This window comes from Oncorhynchus kisutch, linkage group LG25 (genome assembly GCF_002021735.2).
Source record: "Oncorhynchus kisutch isolate 150728-3 linkage group LG25, Okis_V2, whole genome shotgun sequence".
NCBI lineage: Eukaryota > Metazoa > Chordata > Actinopteri > Salmoniformes > Salmonidae > Oncorhynchus > Oncorhynchus kisutch.
This window is the reverse complement of record NC_034198.2, coordinates 17,060,671-17,083,901: the sequence shown is the minus strand read 5'-3', so window position 1 is coordinate 17,083,901 and position 23,231 is coordinate 17,060,671. Positions and strand designations below refer to the sequence as shown.

Here is a 23,231-nt window from a genome sequence, read left to right as displayed (position 1 = left end):
AAAACATGTGTGATGCATGCCAGCAAAGCCACAACACAACACTAAACAATACATTACATTAATTGCGCTCTAACAGTGACAAACAGGTGCCCACAAACTGTTAGGGCCTACACAAAGCTTTCTCAACAGCAGCTCTCCCAACATCTTACCACTGCTACACCTGGCTAACAGTGTAGCCTTGTCTGGCAGCGAAACAGTTCATTCAGCCTCATTAACTGCCTTTAAAAAAAACAGCTGGTATGGCTGACATGCTTAAACAAATGTGCTTTCTACTGACAATTGAGATGTGCAAACTATTTTATTAGTGGACGACAAGCGGATAAGAGGCAATCCGTAATTTCGACTAAGACATTAATGCCCGAGCCAGAACGGACTAGTCAATATAACTACTTGTTCAGCACTATTGGAATATACAGCAACAGACTTCAGAACGTGGGCCGTTGTTAGTGTTACTTTCTTAGCTACAGTATACATATCTCCCTGGCATATTACATCATTTCTGCAGCAGCATATAAGACATTTTTGGATTCTCGATGTTGTCATGTGCTCACTTGAACAGGAATGTGGTCCTTCGTGGGAAAATGTTGTCATCAACAAAAGAGAAAGGATTTACAATTCCAAGATGGAGGACTGTTCAAAATGTATTTTGAGCTTATTCCCGACTTCCAAGTTGCAGTGCTTGCAATTAGTCACTGTCACCGATTCCTTCCTAACCAATCATTGTTGAATTTGCGATTTCCAACTTATTGTGTAATGTTTATGTCCGATGAGCACCGATACATGTTATCTATAAATTCTCTTCATATGACAAGGATTAAAAAGGATTTGGCAGTATATTGTCTACTTGATTCATGATGATGACTGCTAGCTAAGATTTTGAAAGTAAGACGTTGACATGATCAATTTTAAAATTTCTACTTTGCACATTCTTCCATTGCAAAACTACCATTCCAGTATTTTACTTGCTATATTGTATTTACTTTGCCATCATGGCCTTTTTTGCCTTTACCTCCCTTCTCACCTCATTTGCTCACATTGTATATAGACTTGTTTATACTGCATTATTGACTGTATGTTTGTTTTTACTCCATGTGTAACTCTGTGTCGTTTTATCTGTCGAACTGCTTTGCTTTATCTTGGCCAGGTCACAATTGTAAATGAGAACTTGTTCTCAACTTGCCTACCTGGTTAAATAAAGGTAAAATAAATAAAATAAATAAAAATAAAAATCCAATCAAAGCTACTGTAGCTATAAAGTGATTTGATGTAATTGTATCTGTGGGCAATGACCTTGAGCCTTCTTGGAAGGGCACTTCTAATGTAAGTCTATGGCAGGACACAAAGGGCTTACATTTTTGATGTCGACTAAGGGCGGGTGACCGAGTGTCCCCATGAGTGACAGAACACTGAGCCAATCACGATGCAATGCTCCTATTTTCTGCTGGCCAGCACCACCACCACAGAAAGCACTGAGCTAGGTTGAACACCTGCATTTTGGAGCTACCTGTTTGTTTTAGGCTTTATTAACTCAATTGTATTTTTTATTTATTTATTGCAAACAAACTGATATGTGACAAGTATTAATGCCAAAATAACATCAAAACAGGCAAGCCCCCAATGTATATATATATATTGTTTTGCAAAAAATGTGGGGCTCAAAACAAGTGGGGCTCTGAATGATGGATGACAGGTCGCCACTGCCAGTACCACATCCGTATGGTGTTTCTGTCCATAACGTGACTGCAAGAGACAGGTTGGAATGTCTGACAGGAATACGATGTTTGAATTTGATGATAAAATGCGGACATGATTGCGAGACACAGGACAAAGGGCCAAAATTCGGGACTATCCCGCACAATACGGAACATGTGGTCACCCTAGACCGCCCAAAAAAATCGATACTACCAAAGTTTAGCATGTCTTTGCAGGGGGACTCTTATTTTGAAGAAAAAAACAAATCCGCGATCGTGTTGCCAGCATAATATCCTGCTGCTAAGGAGAACGGTAGCCTAATCATGTTTCGCTTCCAAGAGGGGGGCGTGTTTAAATTTCAGTTTACTGATCATTTCTTTCAGTTTGAGCTTTTGTCGACGACTACTCGACGCATTGAATTCCATATTTTTGAATATCCAGTCGACTCGTCAGTTGCCTTTGCTATAAACATTAGCTGCCATCAGGTGAGTAGACTACGCAGCTTCACTATTTCTTTGCAACTTTGCTGGTTGGTTCGATTGATGTAAAAGTACAGCAAGTACGTTGTGACAATGGGAGGGATATTGTCATCTGGAAACGGATTGTTAGATTAAGCTCGTTTTAAAGAGAGCCCGTTTCTGTATTTTGCGAGTGAGTGTGTTTTGGATGCATGGATAGTAGGCTATTTGTTGTCCATTTATGGCGCACATGCAGGATTTTTATTTTGACATGAGGTAAGCAGAGAGGAAGTGTGTCTAACAAGACCGACATTTGGAAAGTGTTTAAAGCTGCTTCACATTGTGCGTTGGTAAATTCACTCTGGCTATCTACTCCGAGTCAAGTGCTCTCAAGTGCTAGAGCGCAGAAGTACTGAAGAATTTACGAACTGGCAACACCCGTTGACTATGACCATGTCAGTAAACGTAATTAAATTGCCTGCAGCACAGGACCAATCACCAACGCTCTAGATAACAAACAGCCCAACCGGCTATGCTAGGGCGAGAAGAATGGTCAGATTTCGGTGTTCTGTCAATTAGTGTATGATGGATCAACACTACTCCTCGGCCAGAGCTTCCAGTGTGCGCTTTGAACGCTCAGAGAGCGATATGTATTTACGAACGCTTAGAGCGCACTCAAACATTCCAGAGTAAATTTACGAACATACCCATAGAATTTATCAGGATTTTACCCCTGTGAAGAAGCTAGGTGAATTGAAACAGAACTGCATTCCAAACCAATCTCCCCTCCCCTGTATCTTATTTCCTGTAACTTGGCAAAGACTCGCGCTTGAGTCTCTTTCGGTTTTGGTCCACCAGCTTCAAACAACTATAAAACAAAATATTTTTGCTTATTGAAAATATTACACTGCGATTTAGATGATTCCCAGCAGCACCAGTTAGTGCTTGTTCTCTCACAAACAGAAATTGAGCGAACAGTGTATAACTTTAGCAACCATGACAGAGCATTGCATACACACCTGCGATTGAAACGCTTGAGTGCTCACTTTCTGACGATATAAAAAGTAAACTGGCACTGTGGTAAATTTGGAACATCTTCTACGATGGTTTAACGGCGTTTGGCATCCAATAAATGTTGCATTACTGCCACCTACTAGACTGGCGTATAAGTCCCGTATACTTTGCTCAATAAAATGAAATACAATGAACAAATACCCTACCATCTAACCATACACTCAATAAATTATTAATATATATTTTTTAACCCACTGCCCTACTCCACATTTTAAATCTATTTTCCCTACCTCAGGCCAACAGCCTGAACGGACGGGACACTACCACTTAACACACCCAGTAACTTTTCAAATCAAATTTGATTTGTCACATGGGATGCTTACTTACAAGCCCCTATCCAACAATGCTTTAAGTTAAGAAAACAATTGTGTTAAGTATTCTGATGTCAAGTCTCGCACACCCAAATATCTCTGTAGCTGCCGCCACAACCTACATTTTCTGCGACTTACGTTCCATCCCTGCAGTACAGTTGATAAACATTGCTAAAAATACAATCTTACTGAAACATATCACTTGTTGGCCTATCCCTCTGTACTGGTACAGATTTACTACTCACACCACTCCTCTCAGGAGCCTACCAGACAAGCTAAACTACTTCTATGCTCGCTTCGAGGCAAATAACACAGAAACATGCATGAGAGCACCAGCTGCTCCAGAAGACTGTGATCACGCTCTCCGCAGCCGATGTGAGTAAGACCTTTTAAGCAGGTCAACATTCACAAGGCCGCAGGGACAGACGGATTACCAGGATGTCTACTTCGAGCATGTGCTGACCAACTGGCAAATGTATTCACTGACATTTTCAACCTCTCCCAATCTGAGTCTGTAATACCAACATGTTTGAAGCAGACCACCATATCCCAGAAACCCTAGACCCACACCAATTTGGATACAGCTCAAACAGATCCACAGATGATGCAATCTCTATTGCACTCCACACTGCCCTTTCCCACCTGGGCAAAAGGAACACTTACATGAGAATGCTATTCTCAGCGTTCAACACCATATTGCCCTCAAAGCTCATCACTAAGCTAAGGACCCTGGGACTAAACACCTCCCTCTGCAACTGGATCCTGGACTTCCTGATGGGCCGCCACCAGGTAGTAAGGGTAGGTAACAAAACATCTGCCACGCTTCTCCTCAACACAGGGGCCTCTCAGGGGGGTGTCCTCAGTCCCCTCCTGTACTCCCTGTTCACTCATGACTGCACGGCCAAGCACGACTCCAACACCATTAAGTTTGCAGACACAACCGTGGTAGGCCTGATCACTGACAACGACGAGACAGCCTATAGGGAGGAGGTCAATCAATGAACCAGCGTTCATATAATTGGTGCACAATGAGGTCATTACTTGTTGTCTTCAAATCGGTTTCTTTCGGTCAATACGTCCCGCGAAAAGAACCATGTCTGGTTGTGTTACACAGCCAGTTGATTGCAATGAAACCAAACATGACTGGATAAACGCATGTTTAGTGTGTGTATTTACATCGACTGTTTAGTCGAAAGTTGAATGAGATGTAATTCACGACAAGCGGTTCACAAAATGTTTTGTGTTAGGGTATAAAAATGTATTTTGTCAAACAAAAGACCATTCATTGTGTAACAGTGAGCCATGGGATTTCAAACAGAGGAAGGTAAATTATTTATTTTATTGCAATTTGTGATTGCACACTTCTCACACCTAGGAACCTCCCTCCAACACACTGCTGCCACATGCCCATAAGCTTAACACTTGTAACAATGTAATGTATTTGGCACAAAAGCTTGTACAGGATAATGTATATCCAAATATCACTTTGTCAAGCAAAGACTCATCAAAACTCAAAAGAACAGACGACTCTGTTTCACCACTCACGCCACCCTGTCTGCGTCGCACCAAACGACGAGTTTCACCAACACCGGTAATTAGTGATGCACCGATATGACATTGTAGGCTGATATCGGATATGTTCCTTGCCCCCCAAAAAACTGGTACCGATATTTATAATTAGAGCCACCTTTTAAGCATTCTGGTACAGTTAAATAGTTAACACACACACACACATGGATGCTGCGGTCTAAGGCACTGCATCTCAGTGCAAGAGGTGTCGCTACAGTCCCTGGTTCGAATCCAGGCTGTATCGCATCCGGTCGTGACTGGGAGTCCCATAGGGTGGCGCATAATTGGCCCAGCGTAGTCAGGGCCATCATTGTAAATAACAATTTGTTCTTAAGACTTGCCTAGTTAAATAAAGGTTACACACATACCACACTTAACAAAAAAATATTTTGTTGGCATTTACGTATGTCCCTTCTTTCACTTACTTGCTGTGCTGTTTCGTTGTTTCATTCTCAACCAGGATTTCTATGGAATGCCGTTTGGGTCTTTGCGTGTCAATAAAGATACATGTCAAATAACACAATCTGTTTCAGTAGCTATATAGTTCTATCTACACATTTTCTAGAGGATTAAGGTCAGGGCTTTGCCACTCCAATGCCTTGACTTTGTTGTCCTTAACCTTTCTAGCGCAGGCTTGACAACATTCCGCAGAAAAGGCAGCGCGCGAAATTCAAAAATATTTTTTTGAAATATGTAACCTTCACACATTAACAAGTCCAATACAGCAAATAAAAGATTAACAAGATGTTTATCTACCCATCGTGTCCCATTTCAACAATGTTTTACAGCTAAAGCACAACATATGATTGTTAGATCACCGCCAAGTCTAAAAAACACACAGCCATTTGTCCAGTCAAAGATAGGAGTCACAAAAAGCAGAAATATAGATAAAATGAATCACTAACCTTTGATCTTCATCAGATGACACTCCTAGGACATAGTGTTACACAATACATGTATGTTTTGTTCAATAATGTGCATATTTATATCCAAAAATCTGTTTACATTGCGGCCTTACGTGCAGTAATGTTTTGATTCCAAAACATCCAGTGATTTTGCAGAAATACTCATAATAAACATTGATAAAAGATACTAGTGTTATTCACAGAATTAAAGAACGACTTCTCCTTAATGCAACCGCTGTGTCAGATTTCAAAAAAACTTTACGGAAAAAGCATAATCTGAGAACGGCGCTCAGAACCCAAAACAGCCAGAGGAATATCGGTCATTTTGGAATCAACAAAGTTAGAAACAGCACCATAAATATTAGCTTACCTTTGATCTTCATCAGAAGGCACTCCCAGGAATCCCAGTTCGACAATAAATAACTGATTTGTTCCATCATTTATGTCCATAGCCACTTGTTGTTAGCGTGTTCAGCCCAGTAATCCATCTTCATGAGGCACAGGCACTTCATCCAGACAAACTCAAAGTTCCGTAACAGTCCTTTTAGAAACATGTCAAACGATGTATTTAAGCAATCGTTAGGATGTTTAACATAAAACATCAATGTTCTAACTGGAGAATTCCTTTTGTCTTCAGAAAAGCTCTGGAACGAGAAGTAACTCTGTCGGGAGCGTGTGTCATGAGACCAAGGCTCTCTGCCAGACCACTGACTCCGAGGTCTTATGAGCCCCTCCTTTATAGTAGAATCCTCAAACCAGTTTCTAAAGACGGTTGACATCTAGTGGAAGCCCTAGGAAGTGCAACCACATCCATATCTCAATGTGCATTTGGTAGGCCAAGCTTTGAAAAACTACAAACCTCAGAACCTACAGAACCTCCCACTTCCTGGTTGGATTTTTCTCAGTTTTTGCCTGCCATATGAGTTCTGTTATACTCAGACATCATTCAAACAGTTTTAGAAACTTCAGAGTGTTTTCTATCCAATACTAATAATAATATGCATATATTAGTATCTGGGACAGAGTAGGAGGCAGTTCACTCTGAGCACACGATTCATCCAAAAGTGAAAATGCTGCCCCCTATCCCAAAAAGGTTAAGCCATTTGCAACAACTTTTGAAGTATGCTTGGAGTCATTGTCCATTTGGAAGACCCATTTGCGACCAAGCTTTAACTTACTAATGTCTTGATGTTGCTTCAATATATCCACATAATTTACCTCCTCATGGTGCCATCTATTTTGTGAATGGAACCAGTCCCTCCTGCAGCAAAGCACCCCCACAACATGATGCTGCCACCACCGGGCTTCACAGTTGGGATGGTGTTCTTCGGCTTGCAACCCTCCCCCTTTTTCCTCCAAACATAACGATGGTCATTATGGCCAAACAGTTCTATTTTTGTTTCATTAGACCAGAGGACATTTCTCCAAAAAGTACGATCTTAGTCCCCATGTGCAGTTGAAAACCGCAGTCTGGCTTTTTTTTATGATGGTTTTGGAACAGTGGCTTCTTCCTTGCTGAGCGGCCTTTCAGGTAATGTCGATTATAGGACTCATTTTACTGTGGAAATAGATCATTTTGTACCGGCTTCCTCCAGCATCTTCAAGGTCCTTTTGCTGTTGTTTTGGGATTGATTTGCACTTTTTGCACTAAAGTCATCTCTAGGAGACAGAACGCGTCTCCTTCCTGAGCGGTATGACGGCTGCGTGATCCCGATGTGTTTATACTTGCGTACTGTTGTTTGAACAGATGAACATGGTACCCCCAGGCATTTGGAAATTGCTCCCAAGGATGAACCAGATTTGTGGAGGTCTACAATTTGTTTTGGAGGTCTTTGCTGATTTCTTTTAATTTTCACATGATGTCAAGCAAAGAGGCACTGAGTTTGAAGGTAGGCCTTGAAATATATCCACAGGTACACCTCCAATTGACTCAAATGATGTCAATTAGCCTATCAAAAGCTTCTAAAGCCATGACATAATGTTCTGGAATTTTCAAGCTGTTTTAAAGGCACAGTCAACTTGGTGTATGTAAACTTCTGACCCACTGGAATTGTGATACAGTGAATAAGTGAAATAATCTGTCTGTAAACAAATATAATCTGTCTGAAATACTCAAATGTCTAGTTCGACCTACTCTGCTTCAAAAGTTGGAACAGTCCGTAGCTAATGGATACAACTGGAGACATTATATCCCCCCTACTTATTGCACCAGCAGCTATAAACTGGTAGTGTACAGTGCCTTCAGAATGTATCGACTCCTTGACTTTTTCCACATTTTGTTACTTTACGGCCTTATTCTGAAATGGATCAAATGTTTTTCCCCCAATCAATCTACACACAATAGCCCATTAAAAAAACTGAAATACATTACTTACAGCAAAGGGCCTGAACTTGTGAGACTCGAAATTGAGCTCCGGTGCATCCTGTTTCTACGACTTGATTGGAGTCCACCTGTGGAAAATTATGTTGATTGGACATGATTTGGCAAGGCACACACCTGTCTATGTAAGGTCCCACAGTTGACAGTGCATGGTCAGAGGAAAAACCAAGCCACGAGGTCGAAGGAATTCTCCGTAGAGCTCCAAGACAGGATTGTGTCGAGGCACAGATCTGGGGAAGGGTAACAAAACATTTCTTCAGTATTGAAGGTCCCCAAGAACACAGTGGCCTCCATCATTCTTAAATGGAAGAAGTTTGGAACCACCAAGACACTTCCTAGGCTGGCTGCCTGGCTAAACTGCGCAAATGGGGGAGAATGGCCTTGGTCAGGGAGGTGACCAAGAACCCGATGGTCACTGACAGAGCTTCAGAGTTCCTCTGTGCAGGTGGAACAATCATCTCTGCAGCACTCCACCAATCAGCCCTTTATGGTAGAATGGCTAGACGGAAGCCACTCCTCAGTAAAATGCACATGACAGCCTGCTTGGTGTTTGCCAAAAGGCACGTAAAGACTCTCAGACCATGAGGAAACAATATTCTCTGGTCTGATGAAATGCCAAGTATCACATCTGGAGGAAACCTGGCACCATCCTTACGGTGAAGTATGGTTGTGGCAGCATCATGCTGTGGGTATTTTTTTTTTCAGCGGCAGGGACTGGGAGACTACTCAGGATCAAGAGAAAGATTGAATGGAGCGAAGTACAGAGATCCTTGCTGAAAACCTGCTCCAGAGCACTCAGGACCTCAGACTGGGGCAAAGGTTCACCTTCCAACAGGACAATGACCCTAAGCACAAAGCCAAGACAACACAGAAGTGGCTTCAGGACAAGTCTCTGAATGTCCTTGAGTGGCCCAGCCAGAGCCCAGACTTGAACCTGATCTAACATCTCTAGATAAACCTGCGATTAGCTGCGCAGCGACACACCCCATCCAACCTGACACAGCTTGTGAGGATCTGTAGAGAAGAATGGGAGGAACACCCCAAATGTTTTTTTGCAAACATTTCTAAAAGCAAAAAGAGGTTTTGTCATTATGGGGGATTGTGTGTAGATTGGGGGGAGGTCTTATTCCTTTAATCCATTTTAGAATACGGCTGTAACATACAAATGTGAAAATAGTCAAGTGGTCTAAATACTTTATTTCCGAATGCACTGTATATGCTGTCTCGAGTAATTAAGTGAAACTAGCTCCAGTAGGCTAATTTGAGTGTGAACAGTGTTATTGTATTGGAATTACACACACAGTTCAAACCACCATTCTGTTGCAGCCTACAAAGTTGCAAGTATAGGCTAGCAAATTTGATTTTAAAATATAATGTGGCCTTTTTGTATAATTAGTAGGCTGACTCTTTCTCTCACTGTTGCTTCATTCCTTATTCGCTTTCAACAGAAATGAAACGGGTTTAGTTGTCTTTATCTTCGTCTTTCTAATGACATCCTTGAATAATATAGGACTAGAATTAGATGCAGAAGGCGACGCTTTAATGGTTACAGATCTGAATAAATCACGCGTTCGCTCTTCTTTCAATCCACCCGTGAGTTCTATCGGCTGCTGTATCTAACATTCAGCAAACATAGTCTTCCAATAGTGTATTGGTATAACAAATGCTTTTCCTGCATAGATCTCCAAGAGCTAAGGAGTGTTCTTGTTGTTGTTGAGGCCAGCAGAGCTCATGTACTTGCATTTTGCGCAAGAGACTGAGGTTTAAAGTTAGAAGCTTAGTAACTATAACCCATCATTAATTAGCTAAATATATGGCCGACACTACATTGAATGCATTACCTGAAAGAGGTAGGCTAGGACATGGATATACCTTAAACATGATCTATTTTTGATGCAATTTGAATGGAGTTGATAGAAAGAGTGCTCACGCGCGCACTGATTTTTAAAGCAACGATATTCAACCGCTAGGCTGTTTTTTTTTTTACTCTGCAACTGCAATAAGTAAATGCACATCTTTACCCCCCCCCCCCCCCCCCCCCCCGAAAGCCAGATTCAGATGGGTAAATTAGACGCGCATTCAGTCTTTATATCACTGTAGCATAGGCTATGCTGCAGCAAATGTAGGCCTACCTGTCACAAACAAAAACCGTTACCATGTCCCCACCTTGAGCATTGATTTAATCATGCAGAGGCAGTAGAGAAGCCATGTTAAAACATCGCATATCATTTAACAGTTCCATTTCATGCCATGCTGTTCATAGAAATCATTTACCATTTTCTTGCAATTATTTATCCTGGGAAAATAGAGTGGTTTTGTGCGGTAAATCTCGGTAATCGGGTTCCTGCCATTCAACCCTAATTTACACCCTGCTATATTTATGCTCGAATGTAATATTAAATTCATTGTTGAGCTTGTGAGATATTATTGACTATTGTCTTCATTTTTTAAAATGTACTTATTTATCCAGATCAGTCAAGTAAGTTTACTTTCAGTTTTGATTATAGCCTAGTCCTCAAGGTCAGTGTTGTCCCAGCAAAACAGCTTGATCTGCTGTCCCAGCAAAACAGCTTGATCTGATGTCCCAGCAAAACAGCTTGATCTGATGTCCCAGCAAAACAGCTTGATCTGATGTCCCAGCCTATAGAGTTCCTCTGATGTGAATAAAGTGTTGTTTTCATAATGATCAAATGAATAGGTGATACAATCATATTTAGTTATTAGAACAACATGCACCTTGATAGTTTGTTGGTAATGTAAGCTAGGCCATGTGCATTAAAAAAATCTAATCGGAATTACATAATGTAGACTATTACAAAAAAAACAACCTGAATGAAAGGTTGTCATGTTCATAAGATGCTCATTTGACTTGTGTAATGTATGCCTTGATTGCATATGACCTCTTACGCTCAAATGTTTTCCTCAGTCCTCAGAACAACATTGGATACCCTGTATTGTGTGAGCCATGGCCAATTCAGATAATTTCCCTCTGGAGGAGGAGATAGTGAGCATCCTGGGCCAATGTGCACCAGCTCTGACTTACGCCCTGCAAAGCAAGTTTGGATGCACTGCCGTGCTCCATGGTGTGGATGTTGCCAGTGCAGGTGCAGGACAGTCCATGAAGCCTGAGATGAGGTTTTCTACCCTGCTGTCCAAGGGCCTCAGGGTGTCTGTATGGAGGGACGACCTTACCACTCACCGTGGCGTAGAGGCTGTGGTCAACGCGGCCAATGAACACCTCAGTCATGGGGGAGGTCTCGCCAAGGCGCTTAGCGATGCCGGTGGCCCAGATATCCAGCGAGAGAGTGACCGGTACACAAAGGCCAACGGAAAGTTGTTAACGGGAGATGCCATCGTTGCCCAACCTGGAAACCTTCCATACAAGAAGATCATTCATGCCGTTGGTCCAAGCCTACCATACAACTGCAAAAAATATGATGTTGATAATGCCACACCAAAACTCAGAGCGGCAATTAAAAACGTTCTGGATATAACGATAAAAAATCATCTGAAGTCTGTCGCCATTCCTGCCATAAGTTCTGGCCTGTTCAACTTTCCCCTGCCACTCTGTGCAGACGTCATTGTTAAAACCCTGAAATACTACCATGATCACAATTACAACGGAGCTCCTTTAGAGGTTCGCCTGGTCAATCACGATGACCCATCGGTCAGGGAAATGGAGAGAGCATGCCATGAAGTACTGGGGTCATCGGTTTCACACAGTCAAACAGCGGCGGCTCAGTGGCTGCCACCTAAAGTTTCATACAGTGAAATTGTGAGTCACGGAAAAGGCTTAACTTCAATGAAAATCAACAATGTCACTCTGAATCTCAAGAAAGGACACATTCAGAAGCAGCAGGTAAAATAATTATAAGTAATCAGAATTGAATAGTAGACATGATTTGATGGAGGAATGTGTGTGGATATTTGGCTCCTTTTCAGCATTTGGAACATACACTACCATTTTTTAAAGTTTTATGATCAGTAAGACGTTTCCTTGTTTTTGAAAGAAAACAAAAATAACATAAAATTGATCAGAAATACAGTGTAGACATTGTTAATGGTGTGAATGACTATTGTAGCTGGAAACGGCAGATATATCTATTCCCTGCCAGAAATTGCCAAGAAACTGAAGATCTCGTGAAGATCTCGGCAGTTCCTCTGTCCAGTGACCTTTTGCTCATCTTAATCTTTTCATTGGCCAGTCTGAGATATGGCTTTTTCTTTGCAACTCTACCTAGAAGGCCAGCATCCCGGAGTCGCCTCTTCACTGTTGACGTTGAGACTGGTGTTTTGAGGGTACTATTTAATGAAGCTGCCAGTTGAGGACTTGTGAGGCATCTGTTTTTCAAACTGGACACTAATTTACTTGTCCTCTTGCTCAGTTGTGCACCGGGGCCTCGCACTCCTCTTTCTATTCTGGTTAGAGACAGTTTGCACTGTACTGTGAAGGGAGAAGTACACAGCGTTGTACAAGATCTTCAGTTTCTTGACAACTTCTCGCATGGAATAGCCTTCATTTCTTAGAACAAGAATAGACTGACGAGTTTCAGAAGGAAGGTCTTTGTTTCTGGCAATTTTGAGCCTGTAATCTAACCCACAAATGCTGATGCTCCAGATACTCAACTAGTCAACTAAAGAAGGCCCGTTTTATTGCTTATTTAATCAGAACAGTTTTCAGCTGTGCTAACATAATTGCAAAAGTGTTTTCTAATGATCAATTAGCCTTTTTTAAATGATGAACTTGGATTAGCTAACACAACGTGCCATTGGAACACAGGAGTGATGTTTGTTGATAATGGACCTCTGTACGCCTATGTAGATATTAAATTAAAAATCTGCCATTTCCAGTCATTTACGACATTGTTAATGTCTACACTGTATTTCTGATCAATTTTGATATTTTAATGGACAAAAAAATGAGCTTCTCTTTCAAAAACAAGGACATTTCTAAGTGACCCTAAACTTTTGAACGGTAGTGTATATTTTCAAACCTATGAAAAGCTTAACTGTGATGAACTGATATTCTAGCTTGCTCATCTTCTATTGACAGACGGGCGCCATTGTGAACACAATTTCTGGCGAGCTTAATTTGTCATCCGGGGCAATATCCAAAGCAATTTGTCAAGAGGCTGGAAAAGGCATCCAGAAGGAGATATCTAGAAACGGCAACTCCAAAAGTAATGGCGACGTTATAGAGACCAAAGGACACAACCTGTTATGCACTTATGTGTATCACACGATATGTCCTTCCAAAAATCAATACCGAAGTATTGTGTCTCAAAAGGTAAATACAAATAAGGCTTTAAGGTATTCAACTACACTAAAATGTACTGTTGATATCAAACAATTGTTATCCTACCTTACTGTTCCTAGCAATATGTTAAGGGTAGTTTTTCAAAGATCTAACTATATTTTACTATGTCTCTAGTCCATAAGTACAACATATAGAATTAGAAACTGGACAAGTAATTTGTAAGCTTTCTGTATTCTTGTCATGACAGATTCTTGGTGACATAATCTCAAAGTGTCTGGGCATGGCCCAAAAAAAACAGCTGTCATCAATCTCCTTCCCAGCCATTGGTACTGGTGTGTTGGGCTTCAACAAGCAAGAGGTTGCCCAGATTATGATGGACACAGCAGTGACATTTGCCAAGCAAAACAATGGCACGAGCATGGATATCCATTATGTTATATATCCAGAGGACACTGAGACATATAGGGTAAAAGAATTATTATTATTACGATCAAAGTATTATCAGTCATTTTTATACTAATCCTTCGTGGCCTGGTAATCGTCCCACAGCTCTTTGACGATTTCACTCTTTTGAAATTAAATGCCTTAGCCGTTTTTGAACTGAAGAGCTGTGAATATGATACATTTCTAAACCAAAATACTTAATTTCTTTGCTGTCTTCTTATGGACACCAGAGTTGATATAGCCTAGTTACCAGTCATCACATATTTCTGCTCTTTTCCACAGGCTTTTGAAGACAAACTGAAATCTCTTCAAGGCGCAACACAATATTCTAGCTCCTTCAACAGTGCCTCCGCTCAAGGTGAGATCCCAGTCAAAAGAAGTAGAAGTGGTATGTTATTATCATTTGTGTGTTAACAGAACTCTTGATACAACGGTTTTTGCACTATGCATGCAGTATTTTGGATGAGTTTATAACTTTTTGTGTCTCTTCTGCAAGTATTTGAGCCCACAACTGGCCATTTTGACTCCAGAGATCCAAGGGAAAGCACACAACCATATATCGAGCTCAGCAGTGCCTTTGATGAGACATTGAGAGAGGCCAGGTCCTGGTTGTGTTCTGTTTTCTACCCTGTCTCCAAGAATTTCTTCACCATTCGCAACAATTTCATCCAGCACTTTGGTGAACATGAGTTTGGAAAGCTGCTGACCTTTCAGACCAAGTTCAAAGTTTCCATTGAGATGTTCTTCAAAGATTGTTGTGCCGGCGTGAACATCCATGGTGCTTTTAGAGATGTCACAGCTGCTGTATTCGAGGTGGAAGCCATGTGCTGCAAAGTCCAAGAGGATTTCGCAAAAGAAGAGGAGACTGACATGGGCCTGAACACTTCCACTAGTTCTGCAAGGAAGCCTGTCGACGAGAGCAGTTCTGACTATAGACAAAGACAGCGGTATTTTTCCGGGCTTAATATTGTCAGGGTGAGTGTCCACACAAGAAACAACAGATTTAACATTAAAGGTGCAATCTGTGATATTAACTGCTTGATAACCAATCACATATGGTTATGGCAAATGTGTTACAGGTTGAGAAAGTGGAGAACCGTGCCCTGAAGCAGGTCTTTGAGCTTAAAAAGAAGCAGTTGGACGTGTCTACCTCTCAGCGAATGTACCAGCGCCTGCCAGCGCAATATTGTCATCTGCTCACCAGAGTGGGCTTCCAGAGGGAGTTTGCACCACCTGAAGGTAAGAGAGAAGCCACCTATTCATGAGATGTACATTGCGTCACAATATTGCAACTGCCCAACTGCATATTCTGCTTAATGCATTCTCAATTGGAGCTGATGAACTTTGCCCACTAAAGGCAACATTGCTGTCTAAAGTAAATTTGACGACATCATAATGATGGCAAAGTTGTTTCTGACTAATTTGCCTACTTTAGCAATGTCATCGTATTACCTGGCAGCTACAGTGTAATTTAGACCAAACAGTCACTAGCCCCTGTTCAGAATGACTGGTCACGACTCGACTTTTGGGCGCAACTATGGCTGAGGCGTCTGTAGAACTTTGATAACAATTGCATGAGGCAACCGATTGACAGAGGTGCAACCCTTGAATAAAAACAAATTCTATTCATTCTAATGACATTCTTTGTGTTCTATTTTTATGGAACCAGCACTGTGTTTGAAGAATATCTCTGAAATAATTGTTGTGAAGCAATTAATTTAATATATTACTGCAATATGTAACCTTCTGGGTGACCCAACTAGGGTTGCAAAGGGTCGGAAACTTTCCGGAATTTTTCATGACATTTTTCATGGGAACTTAAGCCTGGGATTTTGGGGAATTTTGCTTACCCTCTGCATGCACAGTGCATTCTTCCATCACATGTGCAGATTCTCAAGATCTTGCACACTAATGAGATGCTATTGAGCCCACACTTCTACACTGTCTGAGCCAAGGACTACATGCTTTCTGGTAAGTCTTGATTAAAATACTGGGTGGGGTGAATATATTTTATATTACATATGATTTTTTGTTAACTAGTAAATAGTAGCCTACAACAAAGTGTGTTTAAATCATTTCTAACTTGTTAACAATTTCTGCTAGTTGGTATTTGCTACCATGTGGGTTTTAGCTTATTTGAGCCTGCTGAGGAGTGTGAATTCACCTGTTTCCATACATGCATCATTTTAAAACGTATATCTTACAAAAGAGGAGTTTAATCTAACTGCTTAACAATTTATCTGTACATGGAATTGTATGTTTTTTTTGTACTCATTTTTGCCCCTGCTTATCTCTACAGGAAAATTGCACGGGCACCATCTGATGTGTGGAGACCTTTCACTGCAGTAAATGTAGAAGGAGAAGCTGTGTACATTTGCAAATACTGTGTCAAATCATATATGAAGAATGCAACAAAGATGCAGAATCATCTGGCCAAGTGCATAAAGTTCCCTCAGTGCTCACAGCAAGCAACCTCTGACAAAAGTCCCTATACTTCTATTTGAGGTGAAAATGATGAATGACACCTTATCGATAGCAACAGCTCATGGTCCTCCTGGAATCAGAAGGTTTTTTGACTCAATGGAGGAATGTAGTCAAAGAAATGCTGATGAATGTCTTGCTTAAGCTGTGTATGCAACTGGTTCACCTCTGCTCACAGGCAATGTGTATTGGAAGATATTTCTGAATTTTCTTTGCCCAGCATACACCCCTCCAACCAGATGCTTAATCTACTAATTTACTGTTTGCAGAGTTCAAGTGAAGGTCAAGCAAATCATAGAGAAAGCAGACTGTATTGCAGTCATCTCTGATGGGTGGTCGAATGTTCGTGGTCAAGGAATAATTAACTACATTTCCACCCCTCAACCAGTATTCTACAAGAGCACAGACACAAGGGGCAAGATGTACCGGTCTCTACATTGCAGATGAGCTGAAGGCAGTCATCAATGACCTTGGACCACAGAAGGCATTTGAACTGTTGACAGACAATGCTGCGAACATGAAGACTGCTTGGTCTAAAGTGGTGTCCTACCCTCCCATCACACCCATTGACTTTGCTGCTCATGCATTGAATCTGCTCCTCAAGGATATCATGACACTGAAAACAATGGATACACTCTACAAGAGAGCCAACCACATTGATGCTGCCCAGCAACACACGTTGGGGTGGTGTTGTAATCATGTTTGACAGTCTCCTGGAGGGGAAGGAGTCTTTCCAAGAAATGGCCATATCACAGTCTGCCGATATGGACAGCCCCATCAAGAGGATCCTCCTGGATGATGTATTTTGGGAGAGAGTGGTAAGCAGCCTGAAACTCCTGAAACCTATAGCAGTACAAGCCATTGCACGGCTTGAGGGAGACAATGCCATCCTGTCTGATGTTCAGACTCTGCTTGCAGATGTAAGATAAATCCGTACTGCCCTGCCCACTTCACTGTTGCTCCAAGCAGAGGAAACTGCTGTTCTGAAATACATCAAAAAGTGTGAAGACTTGAGCCTGATGCCCATAGATGCCGCAGCATACATGTTGGACTCCAAGTATCCTGGCAAGAGCATCCTGTCTGGTGCAGAGATCAACAAGGCCTATGGTGTCATCACTACTGTGTCTCGCCACCTTGGCCTGGATGAGGGCAAGTTTCTTGGCAGTCTGGTGAAGTACACTTCCAAGCAAGGACTTTGGGATGGAGATGCAATATGCTAGTTGTGCCAACGGATCTCATCAGCCACCTGGTGGAAGGACCTTTGTGGATCTGAGGCTCTTTCCCCTTTTGCCTCCATCATCCTCCAAAACCCACCAACATCAGTCGCCTCAGAGCGCAACTGGTTCTTGTTTTGGAACACACACCAAAGCATGCAACAGGTTGACCAATACAAGGGTTGAAAAATTGGTGGCTATCCGGGCAAATTTGAGGCTTTTTGAGCCTGACAACGAGCCATCCTCAACAAGGTTGGAAAGTGACAGTGAAGTTGCGGCCACAGAATCTGATGTTCAAAAGGTGGACATTGAGGAGGTCCAAGGAGAAGACATTGAAGCCTGAGAGGAAGACAACCAAAGCTTTAGTTTCTAGCCTATCATTTTACAGATGTATGTTGAAAACATTTTTGGGAGATGTAATTGAGCATTGGGGATCATTCAATATTTATTTATTTTGTTCAGGGAAATCATCCCATGTGAAGAGTAAACTCAATGAATTAAAGTTCAATTTGTAACTCAATTGTTTTTAGTTTTTTTTCTATTGGAAGGATTTAATCATTTGCAATTGTCTACTTACGATAAGGTCAAATGTTTGTTTCTGTCTCCATATGGTAAATAAACTCAACAAAAAAAGAAACTGACATTTTCCAGGACCCTGTCTTTCAAAGATAATTCGTAAAAATCTAAACTTCACAGATCTTCATTGTAAAGGGTTTAAACACTGTTTCCCATGCTTGTTCAATGAACCATAAACAATTAATGAACATGCACCTGTGGAACGGTTGTTAAGACACTAACAGCTTATAGACGGTAGGCAATTAAGGTCACAGTTCTGAAAACGGAGGACACTAAAGGGGCCCTTTTTACTGACTGAAAAACACCAAAAGAAAGATGCCCAGGGTCCCTGCTCATCTGTGTGAAAGTGCCTTAGGCATGCTTCAAGGAGGCATGAGGACTGCAGATGTGGCCAAGGCAATAAATTGCATTGTCCGTTCTATGAGATGCCTAAGACAGCGCTACAGGGCAGACAGCTGATCGTCCTCGCAGTGGCAGCCCACGTGTAACACCTGCACAGGATCGGTACATCCGAACATCACACCTGCAGGACAGGTACAGGATGGCAACAACTGCCCGAGTTACACCAGGAACGCACTATCCCTCCATCAGTGCTCAGATTGTCTGCAATAGGCTGAGAGAGGCTGGACTTAGGGATTGTAGGCCTGTTGTAAGGCAGGTCCTCACCAGACATCACCGGCAACAATGTTGCCTATGGGCACAAACCCACCGTCGCTGGACCAGACAAGACTGGCAAAAGTGCTCTTTGACGACGAGTCACGGTTTTATCTTACCAGGGGTGATGGTCGGATTCTCGTTTATCGTTGAAGGAATGAGTGTTACACAGAGGCCTGTACTCTGGAGCGGGATCGATTTGGAGGTGGAGTGTCCGTCAGGTTCTGGGGCGGTGTGTCACAGCATCATCGGACTGAGCTTGTTGTCATTCCAGGCAAACTCAATGCTGTGCGTTACAGGGAAGACCTCTTCCTCCCTCATGTGGTACCCTTCCTGCAGGCTCATCCTGACATGACCCTCCAGCATGACAATGCCACCAGCCATGCTGCTCGTTCTATGCGTGATTTCCTGCAAGACAGGAATGTCAGTGTTCTGCCATGGCCAGCGAAGAGCCCGGATCTCAATCCCATTGAGCACGTCTGGGACATGTTGGATTGGAGGGTGAGGGATAGGGCCATTCCCCCCCAGAAATGTCCGGGAACTTGCAGGTGCCTTGGTGGAAGAGTGGGGTAACATCTCACAGCAAGAACTGACAACTGGTGCAGTCCATGAGGAGGAGATGCACCACAGTACTTAATGCAGCTTGTGGCAGCTTGTGGCCACACACCCTTTGTTCAGGGACACATTATTCAATTTCTGTCAGTCACGTGTCTGTGGTACTTGTTCAGTATGTCTGTTGATTTTTATGTTCATACAAATATTTACTCGTTAAATATGCTGAAGACAAAAGCAGTTGACAGTGTGAGGATGTTTCTTTTTTGCTGAGTTTATATCCAATGTAAAAAAAACATCTCCATTTAACATGGTAATTCCCACAAAGTTTCCACCTTTTGAATATTCTAGACCCAACCAAATTCACATAAAAATGTGTTTTATAGATCTGTCACTCATTGAAAGCAAGTCTAAGAAGTGTAGATCTGTTCTATTTCTGTGCTTCCTGTTCTTAAGTTTAGGTTTTGAATACCAGCTTTGAACAGCTGAAAATACAATATTTTTGGTTGTGGAGAATATATTTCAGTGTGTTTAGATGTTACAATGATTCTCTACACTATACTTGCTTGTTTTGTCACAAACTGAAATTAGGCCAACTATTCAAATTTGAGCAACCAGGAAATGGAGCGATTTCTGGATAGTGCATCTTTAATTTCATTATTGTGTTACTTTCATCCGTAGTGCCAGTCTATGGAGAGGGGATCTACTTCAGTGGCAGCGTGGATGGGGCAAAGAAGCAGTGGAAAGGCTTGGCAGACGAGGCATACCTGTACTTCGTTGAGGCGCAAGTGCTGACAGGGAAGTCCACACATGGCTCACCAGATCTTATTGTGCCACCGGTGATGCCCAGTGGAGACCCCATCACTCTTTATGACAGTGTGAAAGGGGGTGTGGACACCTATGTCATCTTCAATGGTCACCAGGCCCTACCTGAATATCTGGTCATCTGCAAAAATGAATGAAGTTGCTAATGGGTGAAAAAATAGTAATATGAAAGTCATTTTGTTTTAAAATAACCATATTTATCTTTCATTTGTGCCCTACTGTAGACTATGCAGGGAAAACTGCATTTAGATCCACTTTATTATCCCATCGGGGAAATTAATTTGGTCATGTGCTGAAGACTGTACATGAAAACCGAGAAATGACACAATATAATTCATTCAAAGTGCTATAGCTACACATTTAAAATGAAAGTGCAATATGCTGAAGACTCGAGGGACCAACGGACACTTATACAGCCTAATGACTGTTGGAGTAAGAGTCCCCATATCTATCTGTTTTGATTTTCTTTTGAAGAAGTCTCTTTCCCCTTGTCCGGCTGCTGCTGCGACTGAGTTTTGAGTGAAGGGGATGTGTACTGTGCTGTAAAATGCTTTCACGTTTTAGTTGTGTATAGGTTGGTGGCTGATTCTTGATCCATACAAATCATCCTTCCCGCCATCTTAATCAACCGCTGAAGCTTGACTTGGTCTTGCACTCGCATGTTTCCAAACACGCATGTCAGACCGAAGGACGGCACACGCTGCAGGACAGATTTATTATAGAGGCTTGGTCTGGGTGGAGGGAAATTGAATTCAGACATGTTTGCTTCACATTTTATATAGTTTTAATTGGTTATGGTTTTGTTTCATTTTCTGCTTCAGTGTCAAAGAATTATGGTTTCACTTTATAACCAACAAAATGAATGCAGTTTGAATAAATGTTATTTCAGCAATGGGTTGTATGTCATTTTTATTGATAATACTGACAATCCTTTGTTTTGTAATGAGTGTGTATTGTGATAGCATTATGTAAAAGTATAGCAAAATGCTTTGGTAGAGTAATTCACTTTTATTACACTGATACTGTTACATAAACAGAACTCAATTACTAGCCATCAATGAACAAGGCATTAAGCTATTTTATTAGATTTATGTAAAAAGGTTATGGCAGTGAGCAACTTGGAAGGACATTGCATTAAACAATGAAATGTATTGTAACTGTTTACATACTGATACTGTACTTTCACCTAGTACATCAATTAAAATATGATTTGAGTTTTAACCAGACTCCCTTTGATTTCACTTGTTATGGAATGTACACTAAACAAAAATATCGACGCAATATGCAACAATTTCAAAGATCTTACGGAGTTACAGATCATAAGGAAATCAGTAAATTGAAATGCATTCAATAGGCCTTTATCTATGGATTTCACATGACTGGGAATACATATGCATCTGTTGGTCACAGATGCATTAAAAAAGGCATGGATTGGAAAACCAGTCGGTATCTGGTGTGACCACCATTTGCCTCATGCCACGCAACATCTTCTCAGAGTTGATCAGGCTGTTGTTTCTGGAATGTTGTCCCACTCCTCTTCAATGGCTGTGCGAAGTTGCCGGATATTGGTGGGAACTGGAACACGCTGACCTACCTGTCGATCCAGAGCATCCCTAACATTATCAATGGGTGACAACTGGGACATTTTCACATTCCAGGAATGGGGGCTTGCATTATCATGCTGAAACATTGTGGCGGATGAATGGCACGACAGTGGGCCTAAGGATCTCGCCACGGTATCTCTGCATTCAAAGTGTCATCTATAAAATGCAATTGTGTTTGTTTTCCGTAGCTTATGCCTGCCCATACCATAACCATCATGGGGCACTCTGTTCACAACGTTGACATCAGCAAACAGCTCGCCCACTCAACGCCATAACAGTCTGACTTCTGCCCGGTACAGTTGAAACTGGGATTAATCCGTGAAGAGCAGTCAGGTCAAGACCCAAATCACACCCTGACCAAACAAAAATAGAAACATACAAAGCAATCTACAGTCAGGGCGTGACAGTACCCCCCCCCCCCCCCCCCCCCCAAAGGTGCGGACTCTGAACCTATAGGTGAGGGTCTGGGTGGGCATTACTCAGCGGTGGAGGCTCCAGTGAGAGACGTGGACCCCGCTCCACCTTTGGCTCAGCCCACTTAGGTGATGCCTCTAGAGCTGGGACCCTCACCGCCGACTGAGGGGCGCCTCTGGACTGTGGGGCTGCGACTCTGGCCGCTCCGGAGTGAAGGGCGACTCTGGCCGCTCCGGAGTGAAGGGCGACTCTGGCCGCTCCGGAGTGAAGGGCGACTCTGGCCGCTCCGGAGTGAAGGGCGATTCTCTCCTCCAATCTCCCCATCATCTCCTTCACAGTCTCGGCTTCGCTTCCTTTGCTCACCTCCAATTTCCCCCCATAGCCCGGGGCCTGACCAGTCCCATGATCGCCACGGTAAGCACAGGGAGTGGGCTCAGGTCTCCAACCTGACTATGCCACACTCCCCGTGTGCCCCCCCCCCAAAACAATTATTGGGGCTGCCTCTCGGGCTTCCTTGCCAGCCGTGTTCCCTCGTATCTCCAGTTCCCTTCTCCTGCTGCCTCCGCCTGTTCCCATGTCCAGTCCTCTTCTCCATGCTGCTTGGTTCTTTTGGTGGTGGGTAGTTCTGTAACGGCATTCATAGGAAGAAGGTGAGGACCAAGGTGCAGAGTGCTACGTGTTCATATTATTTATTTGAAACTGAACACTAAATACAAAATAACAAAAGGAATAACCGAAACAGTTCTGACAGGTGATACAAACTCTCAACACAAAACAACTACCCACAAACCATAGTGGGAAAACAGGCTGCCTAAGTATGA

The 23,231-nt window shown here is 42.3% G+C and overlaps 1 protein-coding gene across 2 annotated transcripts; it reads left to right on the top strand.

Moving 5' to 3' along the window:
* The first annotated feature begins 1,993 nt into the window (after positions 1-1,993).
* Positions 1,994-21,613, top strand: LOC109870066 (protein mono-ADP-ribosyltransferase PARP9). 2 transcript variants are annotated; one of them, XM_020460388.2, is made up of 8 exons: positions 1,994-2,177; positions 11,316-12,248; positions 13,443-13,676; positions 13,894-14,112; positions 14,373-14,448; positions 14,587-15,065; positions 15,170-15,329; positions 20,249-21,469. In XM_020460388.2, the coding sequence occupies exons 2-8, from the start codon at positions 11,355-11,357 to the stop codon at positions 20,527-20,529; spliced, it is 2,343 nt and encodes a 780-aa protein (XP_020315977.1). In that variant the 5' UTR covers positions 1,994-2,177; positions 11,316-11,354; the 3' UTR covers positions 20,530-21,469. The 2 variants fall into 2 exon arrangements, with proteins under 2 accessions (XP_020315977.1, XP_020315976.1); XM_020460387.2 differs by having other exon boundaries at positions 2,016-2,177; positions 14,373-14,478; positions 20,249-21,613.
* Positions 21,614-23,231: the final 1,618 nt, after the last annotated feature.